Source organism: Lepus europaeus, chromosome 19 (genome assembly GCF_033115175.1).
Source record: "Lepus europaeus isolate LE1 chromosome 19, mLepTim1.pri, whole genome shotgun sequence".
NCBI lineage: Eukaryota > Metazoa > Chordata > Mammalia > Lagomorpha > Leporidae > Lepus > Lepus europaeus.
The window spans coordinates 38,646,435-38,663,447 of record NC_084845.1 but is presented as its reverse complement, the minus strand read 5'-3'; the positions used below and the strand labels follow the sequence as shown (position 1 = coordinate 38,663,447).

The 17,013-nt window shown below is 52.1% G+C and overlaps 1 protein-coding gene across 1 annotated transcript; it reads left to right on the top strand.

Annotated features, from left to right (window-relative positions):
* The first annotated feature begins 364 nt into the window (after positions 1-364).
* Positions 365-16,610, top strand: SALL1 (spalt like transcription factor 1). Its single transcript, XM_062177217.1, has 4 exons — positions 365-388; positions 1,409-1,501; positions 10,441-13,913; positions 15,056-16,610. Exons 2-4 carry the CDS (start codon positions 1,426-1,428, stop codon positions 15,494-15,496), a joined length of 3,990 nt encoding a protein of 1,329 aa, XP_062033201.1. The 5' UTR covers positions 365-388; positions 1,409-1,425; the 3' UTR covers positions 15,497-16,610.
* The last annotated feature ends 403 nt before the right edge of the window (positions 16,611-17,013 follow it).

The following is a 17,013-nucleotide window of genomic DNA, read 5'->3' as shown; positions in this document are numbered from 1 at the left end:
GGTGGCTGGGGAGCCCCCTCCCCCAGGGCTGGGAGCTCAGGGTTCTGGGGAGCCGGCTTTGCCCAGGTCGCGGCTCGGCCGCGCCGCGCCTCCCCTCCCTTGGCCAGGGGCGCGCAGCAGCGCACCGGGCGAGCGGCGGCCCCTCCCCTCCCCCCGGCCGGAGCTGAACTCGGAGCCCAGGCCGGTCCCCGCTCTCCGCCCGCCCCGGGCTCGGCGGCGCCACCGCCGCCGCCGCCTCCCTGCGGAGTGACGCGCCCTGCAGCCAACCCGGGCAGCCGGGGGGAGGATCGGAAGGGGCCCTGGGCGGAGCCGGGCCGCCCCCTTATCCCACGGGCTCGGGGCGCTTCTCCCGAAAACTTCAGCCCTAATTGTCCTGGGAATGTCCGAGGTAGAGAAAGGGAGCGAGGGAGCCAGCGAGAGGCTGGAGGCGCTGAGCCCCTGGTGGGGGGAGGGGGCCGTGGGGGTGGCGGGAGAGCTGTTCCTACCCACCCGCCCCCGAAGCCCCAAGCCCATCACGTTCCCAAACCTTTCCTCGGTCCTCTTCTCCGCGCCCCCGCGAGCCCGGGATCCAGGGCATGGAGAACTCGGGGCGAAGCAGCGCCGAGCCAGGCGGCGGGCGGGCGGGAGGCCGGGCCGCGGGCGGGAGGCGGACCGGCGTGGGGCTGGCTCGTCCCCACTTGCTTATTTTTTTTTTTTTTATGAGGGTGGGGGTGGGTTGCTTTCTGGTAGCTCTTAAAGAAACGAAGAAACACTCACGAAGCGGGACGCCCTCCCCCCCAAATCCCGCCACGGGACTCCCCCCCGCGGGCCGGCGCGTCGTGCGCGGGAGTTGGGAAGTTCGCAGCGCGCCGGGAGCCCGGGTCCCCAGCCCCCCGCCGCCCGGCCCCACCCCCACCCCCCGCCAGGCCGGCTTCATTCCGGGGAGGGCATGCTAATTCGGGTCGGCCCAGCCCGAGGGGGCGGGGGGCGCCGGCCGGGGCGCCGGGCGCGCAGTGGCGAGGAGGCAGGCCCCCGGCGGCCGGGCCGCGGAGTCCCGGGCGGTCGCGAAGAGGGTTAACCCAGTGCCGGGCGGCGCGGCGCGCAGAGCCAGCCCCGCGGCCGGCTTATTGGGCCAGCGCGCGGAGAGACAGGGGTCTGCAGCAAATCACGAACTAATTGATTAAGGCGAGCGGGTTTGAATAGCGCTGGCCCGGTGCCAATCGCCTTTCAAAGAACCCCTCTATGATTAATCGCAATGCATTATTGATAATCATAATTATAGCAGGACACATGCGCGCTGCGCCCGGGGCCGGGGAGCCGGGGAGGGGGCGGGCGGGCCGGCGGGCGGGGGGAGCCGCCGCCGCCGCCGCCGCTCGATTTCCGTAATTTTGAGAAGATTTTTTTTTAGTAATTTTTTATTCTGCCCCAGCTGATGTTTGAGCCAGCATGTCGCGGAGGAAGCAAGCGAAGCCTCAACATTTCCAATCCGACCCCGAAGTGGCCTCGCTCCCCCGGCGAGATGGTGAGTGCTCCGGCCCGCGGCCGCGGACACACGCGCGCTCACACTCACGCACACCCGGCCCGCGGCACGCGGCCGCCCCGCGCCCGCCGGCCCGGCCGCCGCCACCGCCGCCGCGGCCCCGCTCGCCTTTTCGACTCGGCGTGTTTCCTCTTCCTTTTAATTCTCAGTTTGCCCCTGCGGCTTCCCCCCTGCCCCCGGGAAGAGCCAGCAGCCCATCTCCCGGCGGGATCTTTCAGGAGTTGCTCGGTCCTCCCGGGGGGAGGAGGAGGAGGAGGGCGGGCTGGCCGGCCTGGCTCCTCCGCCCCGGCTTCTCCCGGGAGCCGAGCCCAGCCGCGGCCAGGACCCCGGCGCCTCGCGGGGCGCGGGCGCGGGCAGAGGCCGTCCGCGCCCGCCCTCGCTGGCCCCTCCGCGCTTCCAGCGCCGCACGCGGGGCCCCCGGCCGGGCCTCCACCGCCCGGGCCCTGCTGCCAGCGGGGAGGAAGTTTACTTGGTGCTCCGAGCTGAACTCCGAGAGTAGGGCGGGGTGGGGGGGGAGGGAAGCTGGCTGCGTCCGGGTGCCCCGCGCTCCCACCGCCCTCGGCCTGTGCGGCGGAATGAGGTGCCCCGGGGGCGTCCGGAGCTGGCCAGAAGCTGGAGACCCGTGTCGGGGCGCTCGCGCCCGACGCCCCGGGGTCGCAGCTCAGTGGAGAGCGCACTTTGCTGCGGGTGCGGACCGAGGAAGGTGTCCCGATCCGGCTCCCCGAGTTCATCTCCGCATCTCTCCCTCCCCCCCCCCCCCCCCCCCCGTCCATGCACCCTTCGCCCCCGAATGCTCCAGATTTGGTGCGCGCCCTCGGCAGATCGTGGCGCCCCGAACTTGAGGCGGCACCGGGAAGGAGTCGTAGGGTGGTTTTTCCAGGATTGCAGGGAGGGGAGGGGGAGTAGCCAGCCAGGCAGCAGGAGGGCGAAGACCCCTGGAACGGAGGCGCTCGCTCTCGCCGGTGGAGGCGACAGCTGCGCGGTCCCCGAGGACGTGAACAAGTCCAGGACAAAGTTTGTGAGCGGGAGCCACGGCCGACCGCGGGGCACCTCCGGGCAGGGAACTGGGGGTACGGAATGGGGACGCGGGACTCCCGCCTCGTCTTTGGAACCGTTTCTCTGGAGTGGCCTCCGAGCTCCCAGGCCCAGCGCCGGGGGCCGTGGAGCGGCGCCCGGGCTCAGTTCCTCCGATTAGCCCGGCACGTCGCTCGGCTGCCGGTCGGCGCGCACACAACGAGCTGCCTAGTGGTGCTCACGACCCGGGAGGGATTTTTAGGGTGTGGAGGAGGAATCAGGACCCGGACAGAGCTCCGAAGCGTGCCCCCAGATCAGCCTTTCTGTCCACCGCGATCTGCGGCCGCCTGGGCCCAAGGTCCCGAGGTCCCTCTCCCAGAGGCCTGGCTCTCCCTGGAGCTGGGGCGCAGGGACCCGCGCAGAGTCCGGCCGCCGAGCCTAGGGACCCCGGCTGTCGCGACAGGGGGACTCCTAGCCTGGGGTCCCTGTAAGAAATGGAGAAACTTGAGAACACGAGCTGCAGTGTTTGCCTTCTCCCCTTCTCCCTTGAAGCCTTCCCCCAAATCGCTGCGATTTCCTAGTCCGCTGAAAAGAGCTCCCGCACCCTGCTTTGCGCCCCAAACGCGCTTGGTAAGGCAAGGTGAAGTGACCCGAGGCCGCAGCGGTACCGTTCTGGGCTTCTTAGGCAGCTTCGCGCCCCTGCACCCATCTTTCCTGGAGTTTCTGTGCAGACCTTCCGCACCGCCAGCCCGCTAGGCTCACAATTTGTATATGAAAACCCCAAGTAGAGAGAAAGGAGGGGTTTTTAGTATATCTTGTTCATTTTGACTGATTTTCTACATTTTACACACACACACACACACACACACGATTCAAGTCTGGTGGAGGAAGCAACTGCCTTTCCCCTTCTCAATCCGGCATTTTTAATAGTTAAAGGCTCTCATAAAGCAATGGCATAAAAGAGGTTCACTACCTCTTACTCTGATTATTTATTAGTACTTTTTTTTTAGTTTATTTGAGCTTTGAGGTAAGTTAATTAAGTGATTGAATCGAGTTTCTTTTCTTTTCCATCTTTCTTTTCCTTTCTCTTCCTTCCTTCCTCCTTTTCTTTTTTTTCTTCCCCAAAGCTGGCTCATTGTCCCAAGGAGCAGTGTAGTGTGAGGGACACCCCAGGAAACACCCCTCCCAGCCAGGCCCGCGCCCCTCTCTGCTCCCCCTCCTCTTCGCCTTCAGCAGGAATGGTTTTAGCTTATGACTGGTTTTACATGGTCGAACAATAAGTTCCGAAGAAGTTGCCTAGAGGGTGGATTTTGTAATAGGGTTACAGGATTTAGTGTGTTGTAATAATATTAGTACACAAATGATCCTCCCCAGTGCTGGACATACAGGCAGGCCTAACATGCCCCCCCCCCCACTGCATCCTGGTCTTTTTATTTGAGAATGGTTGAGAGAAATGCAACTGAAAGTTCCAGACCGACCTCCAGGTTACCCTTAGAAAGTCACCCCTCTGTGGTGCATCCCCTTCCTGATCTCAGGTCCTTCCCGAGGGGCGATGGCGTTTTGCTTTGTTGTTTACCTATATGTGTGTGTGTGTGTGTATGTGGTTACATTTTTAGAAGGCACACCCCTGTTCAAACATTGTGGTTACTTTTTTCTGGAGGTAGTCCTGAGAGGGGCAAGCGAAACAGCAAACACAGCAGATCCAATTTAGTTTCTGTACTTCTCAAGTGCCAGCACCTCAAGTTTTTATGACTTCTGCCCAGAGTAGAACCAAGAAGTATGTAGACCCTAGTTAAGGAGCAGGTCTCAGGTAGTGTGTTTGTGTGTGTGAGTGTGTGCACGCTTATAAAGACAGCCGAGACATGGAAGCAGCCACACAGACCGCTTCATCAGAGCCAGTTCAAGAAAACGGGGTTCTTTGGCCGATTTAACTTAGGGTATCGGTGTTTGACTCTGCTTTAGTGCAGCTGTGATGCCAGAAACACTCTAAAATAACCTGGGGGATTCTTGTTTCTTAGGGAAGCAAGATTGTGGCACATATGACTTGCCTCTTATATGATATTCAACAAGTCTCAAAACACTTGTAGAAAGAGAACTGCCGCTGAAAAGATGGTGCACAGAGATAAATAATTCCGAGGAAGAAGGTTATGAAAGTTTGCTGATTTTCAGAAGTGGGTTCTCTGCTAAAGATTTGAATTTCAGTTGTGGGTGTGTGTGTGTGTGTACATGTATTGGATTTTTCTTCCCTTGGTGGTATTTTTATCACGCCTGTAACTACATAGCTGGCCTATTTGGACTTCATTCATTTATTAAGAAAGTATTTTTGCTGTTCAGCTTTTTCGAGGAAAAGATAATATTGGAGGAAAAATAAAAACATCATGAGTTGCAGATCAAACATTGACTCACGTGAAGTATCATAAAAATATCTGCTTACTGATATTAATAATGAAATTCTATTATTTACCAAAGTAAGTTACTCATTGTGAGCAGCTTAATGGCAACACATTGATTTCTAGACCCAAAAGGTTAGAGAGAACTATAATTAATTGCTTTTTTTAAAAAACCGACACCTGCAAGATAAGGCAGTCGGAAAGAATTCGTGTTTAATCAGGCCTATTTTAAGTTTGGCATTAATGGGGGATTCTGGATGAGAAAATGCAAACTGTTTGAGATTTGCTTCAGGCTGTATGTACTTCCTAAATTGTCAACAACAAAACACACACACACACACACAAACACACAACCAAAGCCAAAGTCCAGTTGGGTGTAAGTTTTCATGTGTGAAAGTGCCTTTGCGATGCTCAAGGTTTTGTGGTCTGTATTACGTGGAGTTTCTCCTAAGGTTCGTAGGCACAAGTGCCAATGTATAGGTGACTCTTGGGGAGGGGGGCTCTCTTTCATCTCTTTGTATCCGTATGGAGGTAGCAAGTTGCCTACCCACAGAGCTCTTTCCCAGGCGGGAGCCCACGTGTTTACTGTGGAGAGCCTCTGCAGCTTAGAGCAGAAATAGGCAGACTGGTTAAGTGTTTTGAAATTGTTCAAAAGCCACGCTGTGTCTGTGTGCTAACCCAAACGAAGTCTTCCTATGGTGTTAGCTGGGTTTTCTAAGAGAGAGCATTGGCGCAGACCGCCCCGTAGTCTAAAATAGTCGTAGATTAGCACAACTGAAGTCCTCTAGTTGTTCAGCCAAAGAGATGGTAAGTTAACCTAAGAGCCGCCGCCCCTCCCCCCGAAAAGAAAAAAAAGTTTGCATGCCAGGCTTCGGAAAGCCTCAGTGTGCCGGAGCTGTTTTAACCTTTGCTAGCCTCCTCCCATGCAGGGGTGACAAGGTCCAGATCATCATACGTCTTTCAGTATCTTCCCGGTGACCCCCAAATTGCGTCTTGCTAGTCACTTAGCAGGAAGTTAGTAGTTTATTTTAGTTTCACCTTATCAGCTTGGCTTCTTTTCCTAACCTTATTCCCCTGTCACCCTCAGATGCCAGACCCCCAAAGGGGAAGATTGACAGGTAGTTCTCATAGCTCAGTTTTACCCGCAAACAACAGGGATTTAGTTTCTTGTGCCTTTGCCAATGTTTATGTAGTCAAAGTTTAGATCTCGCCTTAAGGAGTCTCTCTTTTCCGCGTCACTGGAATACGAAAGCCACAGAGAAGTTTTTGAACAAACCCGTGCAAGTGGAACCCCATCTAGTGTTCAGTGTGATTCATCCGTGGGGGAGACACTCTCCCCCTTTCTTTTATTGTGTGCCTTAGGTGGGCTGGGCTCACGGTTTTAAAAGGAGGGTCTTGTCTGGGTGGCTATGTTTTCAGGGATTGCGTTTGTGTTGGATCACAGGAGAATGCCCTAATCCTGGTCAGAACACCGAGCTCACTTGAAGGGTGCCGGTCCGGTCCATGTTGTCATTTGCTTTTGCACATCCCAGAGAGGAAAGTTTGGACATTACAGAAAATATGCACAACATATGTTGTCGTGTTTCAAGATTCTTTTGGAATCCTCAGCTAGACATTCAGATTCTGGCTTTTTCTCAGGTCTGTGCAAGAAAAAAAAAAAAAAAAAGATAAAGGATCAATCCATCAAATATGTTTATGACAGCCTTCCTAAATAGGTCCATGAAAGAGGAACAACCTCTTAAAGTTATAGGCTACAAAACCACCATGGGGAGAAGTTGTGTGACAAAAATGTTCATATGGTCTTAAGGTGAAAGCGAGTACAGTGAAGTGTCTTTCTGAGAAGCCCCACAAAGAAAACTAAGTCTGGTAGAGGAGGGTGGTGGTTTTTGCTTTTCCTGGCTGGCCAAACCTTTCTCTGTGGGGCAGAGTTTTATTTTTATTTTTCTCAGCAGACAGATATGCTGGAACACTTCAATTTTCTGCTTCTGATTCTGCCAATGTTTTGGTCAAATGATGAAAAATGGATAAATTTGAATTGAGTATCAAGTACCAAAATAACACAAAAACTAAAATATCTGGGAGTTCAGTAAAAATTCTGTAAGGAGGGGTGGGGGTATGTTAAGATCATCCCCTCCCCCCAAAAAAGGCCCAGAAAATTCCAAATATTTTTTTTCTGTGTACATACTTAGAAAACCACTGCTTCTTAAATGTTCCTATCTGGCTAGCATTACAAAATTACTTTCATTTGTATGCAAAATCCATAGAAAAGGAATGGGAATGTTGTTTTTACCGTAGTACAAGGAAGGAGGCAACTGTGCTTACTATAATGGGGTCACCAGTTGCAATCCTATGTAACAGATTATTGAGAGAGATACAAGCTTGCGGGATGATGGGAAAAAGGAATTAGAACTTGTTCCAGTGTGTCTATCTTATTGCAATTTAAAATATTCCCTTTGGTAGTTAAAGATACAAACTAGTTCTCTTGTTTTTCTCTGTCTCCTTTTCAAGCTGTTTCATTGGAGTTCTGTTCAGAATACAAATAGATTTAAAGTTAAGAATTATTACAGTGTAGCGACACCTGCTTTTGAAATCCATCAGAATAGATACCAGGGTGGGGGATGGGGGGGGGTCCTGGAGGTGTTCACCAACATCAGGAAATTAAATTAGTTGACTCTACAGTGAGATCAAATGTCAGCTTATTAAAATGTTGTGAGAATCTAAGCTAAAACATAGGCAGCTTTTTAACAGTCTCTCTTAGAAGAAGCAGGCGTGTGTTTTTCAGCGTCTCTCATTTTCCGTCCAGTTAGCACAATCTCAAATATAAAAATGTTCAGGTTGAAAAACTTGCAAATTCTCAAGTGAGTCTTGAAGCCGCACACATACAGAACTCCAGCGCAGGAAAGTAATAATCAGCTAAATCTTGTAAAGCAACCTTTCCTTTATTTTCTCTCTCTATTACGAGACTATCAGACGTTTGCAAGTTATAAAGAATTAAAATGCCCTTTAATCGTGAGCACAGATGTGCTAAATATTTGAAGCAACTACATTGTAATGTGTACAATTGATGAAGTCAGTTTTCTGATTTCCCTTGCTAGTTATTTAGTTCTGAATCTGTCATTATTTGTCTAAGCCCAGCTGACCAAGCAAAACTGTGTTTTAAAGTGGCTTTATGTTTTGATAAATGTGAGCTGGTTGAAAAGTATTTTCCACTGAATGCAGAGCTTAATAGAACATGCTGACATAATAGTTTTAATGCATTTTGTTGAAAATGTGTGAACAAACAGAATAGCTTTTGTTCCTTCATAATTGGCTGTAAAAGTAGATGGAAACATAACCATTACATATGGAAATGTGCAAAGAGAAAGAAATCACATTTCTGTTGAATATATTAGGAATTGCATTTCCTAGTTTAAAATAAGCATCTGAAATGGATGCATCATTTAAAATTGGTTGTCAAAATAAGAAGCTTTAAACGGAATTTTTGTCACATTATTTTTGTCCCAAGTTAAGCAACGTAACTTGAGCAAATTTCATCTAATATTTTGTTTATGTTGTTTTAAGGCAAGAGGAGAGACAAAAAGGGACAAAAAGAGCACCTTCCACGTGCATAGGAATCCAGTGCCAATTAGGATGATTAAACATTAAATTAAAACTGGATCATTATTGGTGTTTTCTGCTACCACTCAGATTTGTTTGGTGTCGTTACCGCATTTTGCACTATACCCTCGTGGAGATTAAACGACCAGCATCAGGAAAGCTGGCTTGTTAAGTATAACTTCGCTACTAAAATAACACTTGCAGTGAATACAGCATGCATGCATTTGGCATTCTTTCCTCTTCGACTTCTGCATCACTCAAGGCAAGCAGAGTTAAGGAATTTTCGGAAGTTAATATCTCGATATTAAATCTATTTTCTGAAATGCAAAACTCTTCAAGCCTTTTTTTTTTTTCCTTTTTTGATGTTTACTACAAAAAAGGCAAATGGCTGACTCCTTTGAGTAGACTATTAAGTTTGCTAGGGAGGAAAAAAAACAGCTTTTTTTTATTTTGCATTTATTCATATCCGCAATTACTTTCTTCCTGCAAGTTTTGTGGGAGATTCAATTTGGAAGTCATGGAAACTACCTATTATCTGATTCTGTTCTGCAGGAAGGCATGCAGGGAGGTAATCCTTGAATTAAACAGTTTTTTTTTTTTTCACAGCCCTCGGAGATGACCACACACCATTTGTACTACAGAAGTTGGTGTTCCCCATGCTGGGCAAACAATGGGACGCCATCCTGTCTTTGAATAGGATGTTAGCTTGGACTTGGAGATTTTTATGTTTAATTTACAAATGGATCTTAGTGAGAAGACATCTGAGCAACCAGTGGAAGCAAACATGAAATAAAGGGATTTTTTTTTTTTTATAATAAAAGGTTCAGGACAATCTGTTAAACAATTGATAACAGTTCAGAGCAAGCTGCTTTTAAAGACATTCAGACAAGGAGGGCTGCAAAGCGTTTCCAAACTGTAGCGCAAGCGTGATCTCTGGCTGGGGTGGGCAGCGCAACCCCTTAACTGTGCACCCTTCTCTAAGTTGATGTTTAATCAGAAATGGAAATCCTGCCCTGGAGTCTCTAGATAGAAAGTGCCGTTTCTGATGAAATATTTAGAGGCTGAAGGTTGCCATTTGGGGCCTAGTGACATAGATTCCTCGACCAGTGGCGTTGTGGCAGGGGTTGCATTCTTTAATTTTAAAAATAAACATGCCATGGGGTGATATATAGGTGCCAGGCAGGCCTTGTAAGGGATTAGGATCATCGTGTTTCTCCGCATTGTGTGTGTGTTGCTTTCCCTTTTGTATTCAAGTTAAGTCTTGAAGAGCGGCCTGGAGGATTTGCTGGTGATGTGACTAAAGTGTGTTTGTCACGGATCACACTGAGCCGGGGTTGGAGGTAGGGGCTGGAGGTGATCTTCAAGTTGTCAGTCCACAGCTTGGCGATATGCATTTTCCCCCCACCGCTTGTCAGCAACTGATTGGAACCTGAATGACTACAAATTAGTTTAGTGACAGAACAAACTGTCACAGATATCTTTGGATCAGTTGAAAATGAATAAGGTTGACAGAAACTCAAGAGCCTAATAAGTCCTCAGGATGGTTGCTGGACCCTCTACAGATGAGTAGACAATAAGGTGTGTAAAATATTGGGAATCAATATTTTGCTATGGAATTTCATCATGTACCTGTGTTGCCCATTCGGAGTATTTCATGTTTTGATGAATTATCTGAAGCCGGTGACTACCTGGGCTATGCCATGGACAGGCAAGTCCCCCTCCCCCTCCTCCACACACAGGCACGCACACACACACACACATACACACACAGCCTTAAAAAAAAATGAATCCTCAGCACCCTTAGGCCCCGTCGATTGGTTTTCCAGGGCTTCAGCTGTGAGCTGGGCCTTGGGCATCTTTCTGGAGGTGACTGTGTGGCCCTGGCCCTGCTTCTAACCCTGCACCTCTTGGTGTTCACAGGAGACACGGAGAAGGGTCATCCCCCAAGTCGCATCACGAAGAGCAAGGACGCCCACGTCTGTGGCCGGTGCTGTGCTGAGTTCTTTGAATTATCAGATCTTCTGCTCCACAAGAAGAACTGTACTAAAAATCAATTAGTTTTAATCGTTACTGAAAATCCCACCTCCCCGCCCGGAAGCTTCTCCCCCAGCCCCGCTCCCGATAATCCCGAGGACCACATGCATGACACGGGGAACAAAACCGATCAAGTGGACGGCGGCCACCTTTCAGAACACAACGGGCTTGACAGAGAAGAGTCCATGGAGCTGGAGGCCCCCGTGGCTAACAAAAGCGGCAGCAGCGGGTCCTCGGGTGGCGGCGGCGGCCACGGTGGCGGCAGCGGGACCTCGGGCTGCAGCAGCAGCAGCAGCAGTAGCAGCAGCAGCAGCCCCGCCACAGGTACCTCAGCCATCACAACCTCTCTACCTCAACTCGGGGACCTGACAACGCTGGGCAACTTCTCCGTGATCAACAGCAACGTCATCATCGAGAACCTTCAGAGCACCAAGGTGGCGGTGGCCCAGTTCTCCCAGGAAGCGAGGTGCAGCGGGGCCTCGGGGGGCAAGCTGGCCGTCCCCGCCCTCATGGAGCAGCTCCTGGCGCTGCAGCAGCAGCAGATCCACCAGCTGCAACTGATCGAACAGATCCGGCACCAGATCCTGCTGTTGGCATCTCAGAACGCAGACTTGCCAACATCTTCGAGTCCTTCCCAAGGTACTTTACGAACATCTGCCAACCCCTTGTCCACGCTAAGTTCCCATTTATCTCAACAGCTGGCGGCAGCAGCTGGATTAGCACAGAGCCTCGCCAGCCAGTCTGCCAGCATTAGCGGTGTGAAACAGCTCCCCCCAATCCAGCTACCTCAGAGCAGTTCTGGCAACACCATCCTTCCATCCAACAGTGGCACGTCTCCCAGTAGGGACATGCTGGCGGCAGCAGGTCCCACCCCGTCCTCGGAAAAAGTGGCTTCGAGTGCCGGGGCCCCGCATGTCAGCAGTGCAGCCATCTCCACATCGTCCTCACCGCCTTTCGCAATAAGCAGCTTATTAAGCCCTGCATCTAATCCACTTCTACCTCAGCCGGCCCCCGCTAACTCGTTGTTCCCCAGCGCTTTGCCCAACATCGGCACGACGGCAGAGGACTTAAACCCCTTGTCTGCCTTGGCCCAGCAGAGAAAAAGCAAGCCACCAAATGTCACCGCCTTCGAAGCAAAAAGTACTTCGGACGAGGCGTTCTTCAAACACAAGTGCAGGTTCTGCGCGAAGGTCTTCGGGAGCGACAGTGCCTTGCAGATCCACTTGCGTTCCCACACCGGCGAGAGGCCTTTCAAGTGTAACATCTGCGGGAACAGGTTCTCCACCAAGGGCAACCTCAAGGTGCACTTCCAGCGCCACAAAGAGAAATACCCGCACATCCAGATGAACCCCTACCCCGTGCCTGAGCATTTGGACAACATCCCCACGAGCACCGGCATCCCCTACGGCATGTCCATCCCCCCAGAGAAGCCGGTCACCAGCTGGCTGGACACCAAGCCAGTCCTGCCCACTCTGACCACCTCCGTCGGCCTGCCGCTGCCCCCGACCCTGCCGAGCCTGGCCCCCTTCATCAAGACAGAAGAGCCAGCCCCCATCCCCATCAGCCACTCTGCTGCCAGCCCCCCGGGTTCGGTCAAAAGTGACTCTGGGGCCCCCGAGCCAGCCACGAGAAGCCTGGGTGGGCTCCCAGAGGAAGCCGATGCGTCCACTCTGCCACCCTCTGGCGGCAAAAGTGAAGACAGCGGCGTGGTCCCCGCCTCGGCCCCCGCAGGGAGCAGCAGCAGCGCCCTGGGCTCGCCAGCAGCCGACTGCGGCCCGGGCAGCGCCCCCACGTTCACCAACCCTCTGTTGCCGCTCATGTCGGAGCAGTTCAAGGCCAAGTTTCCTTTCGGGGGACTGCTGGACTCGGCCCAGGCATCAGAGACTTCCAAGCTGCAGCAGCTGGTAGAGAACATTGACAAGAAGGCCACGGACCCCAACGAGTGTATCATTTGCCACCGGGTCCTGAGCTGTCAGAGCGCCCTGAAGATGCACTACCGGACACACACCGGGGAGAGGCCCTTCAAGTGCAAGATCTGCGGCCGAGCGTTCACCACGAAAGGGAACCTCAAGACCCACTACAGCGTGCACCGGGCCGTGCCCCCGCTCAGAGTCCAGCATTCCTGCCCCATCTGCCAGAAGAAGTTCACCAACGCCGTGGTGCTGCAGCAGCACATTCGGATGCACATGGGGGGCCAGATCCCCAACACCCCCGTCCCCGACAGCTACCCCGAGTCCATGGAGTCCGACACGGGCTCCTTCGACGAGAAGAATTTCGATGACCTGGACAATTTCTCTGACGAGAACATGGAGGACTGTCCCGACGGCAGCATCCCCGACACGCCCAGGTCGGCCGACGCCTCCCAGGACAGCCTGTCCTCCTCGCCTCTGCCCCTCGAGATGTCGAGCATCGCTGCTTTGGAGAACCAGATGAAGATGATCAGCGCCGGCCTAGCGGAGCAGCTGCAGGCCAGCCTCAAGTCGGTGGAGAACGGCTCCGTCGAGGGGGACGTGCTGACCAACGACTCGTCCTCGGTGGGCGGGGATGTGGAGAGCCAGAGCGCCGGCAGCCCGGCCGCCTCCGAGTCCGCCTCATCCATGCAGGCCCTGTCCCCCTCCAACAGTGCCCAGGAGGCCCACAAGTCCCCCGGCGTCGAGGAAAAGCCACAGAGAGCGGCCGGGCCGAGCGAGTTCGCCAACGGCTTGTCTCCCACCCCCATGAACGGCGGGGCCCTGGATCTGACATCGAGTCACGCAGAGAAAATCATCAAGGAAGATTCCTTGGGCATCCTCTTCCCTTTCAGAGACCGGGGTAAATTTAAAAATACCGCTTGCGACATTTGTGGCAAAACCTTTGCTTGTCAGAGTGCCTTGGACATCCACTATAGAAGTCATACCAAAGAGAGACCGTTTATTTGCACAGTTTGCAATCGTGGCTTTTCCACAAAGGGCAATTTGAAGCAGCACATGTTGACACATCAGATGCGAGATCTGCCATCCCAGCTCTTCGAGCCCAGTTCCAACCTCGGCCCCAATCAGAACTCTGCGGTCATTCCCGCCAACTCCTTGTCGTCTCTCATCAAGACGGAGGTCAACGGCTTCGTGCATGTTTCTGCTCAGGACAGCAAGGACGCCCCTGGCGGTCACGTCCCTTCCGGGCCTCTGTCATCCGCTGCCACGTCCCCAGTCCTGCTCCCCGCTCTGCCCAGGAGAACTCCTAAACAGCACTATTGCAACACCTGTGGCAAAACCTTCTCCTCGTCCAGTGCCCTGCAGATTCACGAGAGAACTCACACTGGAGAGAAACCCTTTGCTTGCACTATTTGTGGAAGAGCTTTCACGACTAAAGGCAATCTTAAGGTACCTGCCTCCACCGTGCACCTCAGCCACCCCACCGGCCCGTGTCTCCACGCCACAGATTGCCAGTAATGCATGCGGCCCGAGATGCAGAGAGGGAGAGAGGTTCTCAGGAGGGGAACCTGCTGCTTGCACCTGCCTGGGGAGAAGCGGGGGATGCCCTTGAGGGGCAGGATCATGGCCAGGACAAGGGCAGCCTGCAGCTCGCTGAATGTCAGAGCGCATTGAGTAATTTGGTACCTAAGCGAAGCAGCGGCCTCTCCCTGTTGTCTCGCTAAGTGCACCAAATGAATTGCTCTACCTACCCAGGAAGACAGCCTGGCGTTGCCACAGGGCATTGATTAAAGACCTCCACGTGGCCTGTGCGCCGGCTGCATCACTTAATAATTGCGGCTCGCCTCGGCGTGTGCATCTATTTTTCATAACCACGCACTCCAGCGTGGTTTGCTCCTCTAAAAACAGTAACGTCACCGGCTCTGCTAATGGGCATGATGATAATTGATTAGACAACATTTCCTACTGATAAGTGTTGGAAATAAAGCAAATATGCGTAAGTTCCGGAGCAACAGTTGAGCGCTCTGACTGTGTACATCTCTCTGTTGACAGAGTCTCTCTCTGGAGATTGCTGCCAGTAATGTGAGATGAATAATTACTTTCTGGCCTTTTTTTTTTTTTTTTCCCCTAGCCACACACGGGGCCCTCCAATGGGCAATCAGCGAGGGGTACTTTTTTCCCATCTGAAAAGGACATTTATAGGGTAAAGCGTGTCAGATACAATCCTTACCATTGCAATGAGAGTGGACATAACAATTCGCGCCCTGCAAGGCGCTATCTGCCGGTGGCTGGCTTGTTGGAGGCCATTATAAGCTAAATACGGGTAATAAAAAAGGAGTAAGTAAGGCATCTCGGCCAGGGAAGAGGCAAGACAGGCCCTGGGCCGTCGAGGGCGGACACGTTATTAAGAGTGGCCGCGGGTGCAGAGTGGCCGCTGGCCTTTCCACTGTCTGGCCCGTAATAAGAGTAGACGTGCAGGCCCCTTGCTGTGTCGCGTCCTAGGATATGAGCGGAGACAGATGCAACTATTAAGCTTCTCTTCCTTCCTCTCTCCTCCCTCCCTTCTTCCTCCCCCCCCCCCCCCACGGCAGGTGCACATGGGCACTCACATGTGGAACAGCACCCCGGCGCGGCGGGGCCGGCGGCTCTCCGTGGACGGCCCCATGACATTTCTAGGAGGCAATCCTGTCAAGTTCCCAGAAATGTTCCAGAAGGATTTGGCGGCCAGGTCAGGAAGCGGGGATCCTTCCAGTTTCTGGAACCAGTACGCAGCCGCACTGTCCAACGGGCTGGCCATGAAGGCCAACGAGATCTCCGTCATTCAGAACGGTGGCGTCCCTCCAATTCCTGGAAGCCTGGGCAGCGGCAGCAGCTCACCTATTAGCGGGCTGACAGGGAACCTGGAGAAGCTCCAGAACTCTGAGCCCAGCGCGCCCCTGGCCGGCCTGGAGAAGATGGCCAGCAGTGAGAACGGCAGCAACTTCCGCTTCACCCGCTTTGTGGAGGACAGCAAAGAGGTCGTCACGAGTTAAAGCCACTGGGGCCGCCACCTCTGGTGGCCTCCTGCCCCCCACCCCGGCCCCGTGCCCCTCACCCCCTAGTCACCCCAGCTCTATGGACCACGTCATTCTGAAGACATTCTTTTGTACCTTGTTCAACTTCTAGAGTTCTAAGAAAGCTTATTTATTAGTGATATAACCTTGCTTTGCAAACAGAATGCAAGCGTTAACTTTGGTCTTCTATATTTTGGACTAAATACTAATTGACTAAGAGTGCTGTAAACTTGCTGTAACATTTATGGCAATTTCGAGTTGCCCTCCTAGGCGGTCTTAATCCGGCATTAACTTATTTTCTATATCCAGTTTAATATGAATCCGGTGTTGATGCAATGCCATGGTGATGCATTAGGTCTCTAATAAAGTCTGTATATAAATGTACACTTTGATCCTGCTGAAAAATTTTATCAGCAAACACATTGTCTAATCTTTCGAAACAGATTTAAGGAAAGGACTAAAAGTACAGACTGAGCAGTGTGGGTCTTTGCAAGGTTTGGGTTTTGTTTTGTTGTTGTTGTTTTTTGTTTTTTTTTTTTTACTTTTATTCTAAAATTCAACTGCTTTTTTTTTCTTGTTTTGTTTTGTAGATTTAACCATTTCCGTTTGGAACGCTATTTGTATTGTGCTTTTTACTTGCGTCTTCCCTCAATGTTAATAAGTTTCTGTATAGTAATAAGCACGCAGAATTCTTTAGAGAAAAAAAAAAACAAACAAGTGTTGTTTTGGTAGCCTTGTAGGTATATTCACAATAGAAAATGTGTGCTGGAATTTCACAGTGCTGCTAAGTATAGCATCTTGAACAACCTTCCGTGGAGAAAAATGTAGATGCTCTTGTATATACAATAAGAAATATCACTCTCATTAAAATGTACAGATGGTCCCTACAAGAGCAAATGTTTCTTCTTGATCGAGAGCAGGTATAGTGTTTGTTTATTTTGTATTAGGTATGGAAGAAGAAAAAAATTGGACTGTTACATGCACTTTCTTGGAAAGTTGAAAGGAAAGGGGGAGGGTCCAGTTTCTTTAACATTTAATACTTACTAACAACAGAGATACTGTAATTTTACCCAAGTAATCAAATACATTTTTCTTTTGCAACAGATAAAGCAAAATCCCGTGTCTGTGTTTTCAGAGTGCATTTTTCTATGTAGCCAGGCCCCTGACCCTTGTCAGGTATACCCCAGGTACCAGTGACCTGTGCAGGAGAGCGCGCGTGCGCCCCCTCTCTGAGGAAGCAATGGGAAAAGGCCTAACAGAAACAGGGTTTTACAAGGCCTCGCGTTTCCTTTATTTTCAAAACTGGGGGCTGGCCGCCCTAGCCTGGTTCGGGAGCGCATTTAGTAATCTCCCCACTCCGCTCTCCCGCCACCGCCAGCCAAAGAGAGCAGAAACTTGCAGGTTGCACCCTGCAGGGATTTCGCTCTCAGCTTTCGGCCAGCCGCGGTGGCTTCCCGGACTCCACTCGGACCGAAGGCGGCCGAGAGCCTCGTCCC

Excerpts from the sequence above, each read along its gene's own strand:
- SALL1 (XM_062177217.1), top strand. The coding sequence starts at position 1,426 with ATGTCGCGGAGGAAGCAAGCGAAGCCTCAACATTTCCAATCCGACCCC. Across the intron at positions 1,502-10,440 it reads CTCGCTCCCCCGGCGAGATG|GAGACACGGAGAAGGGTCAT; the intron begins GTGAGTGCTCCG and ends TGGTGTTCACAG. Across the intron at positions 13,914-15,055 it reads CGACTAAAGGCAATCTTAAG|GTGCACATGGGCACTCACAT; the intron begins GTACCTGCCTCC and ends CCCCCACGGCAG.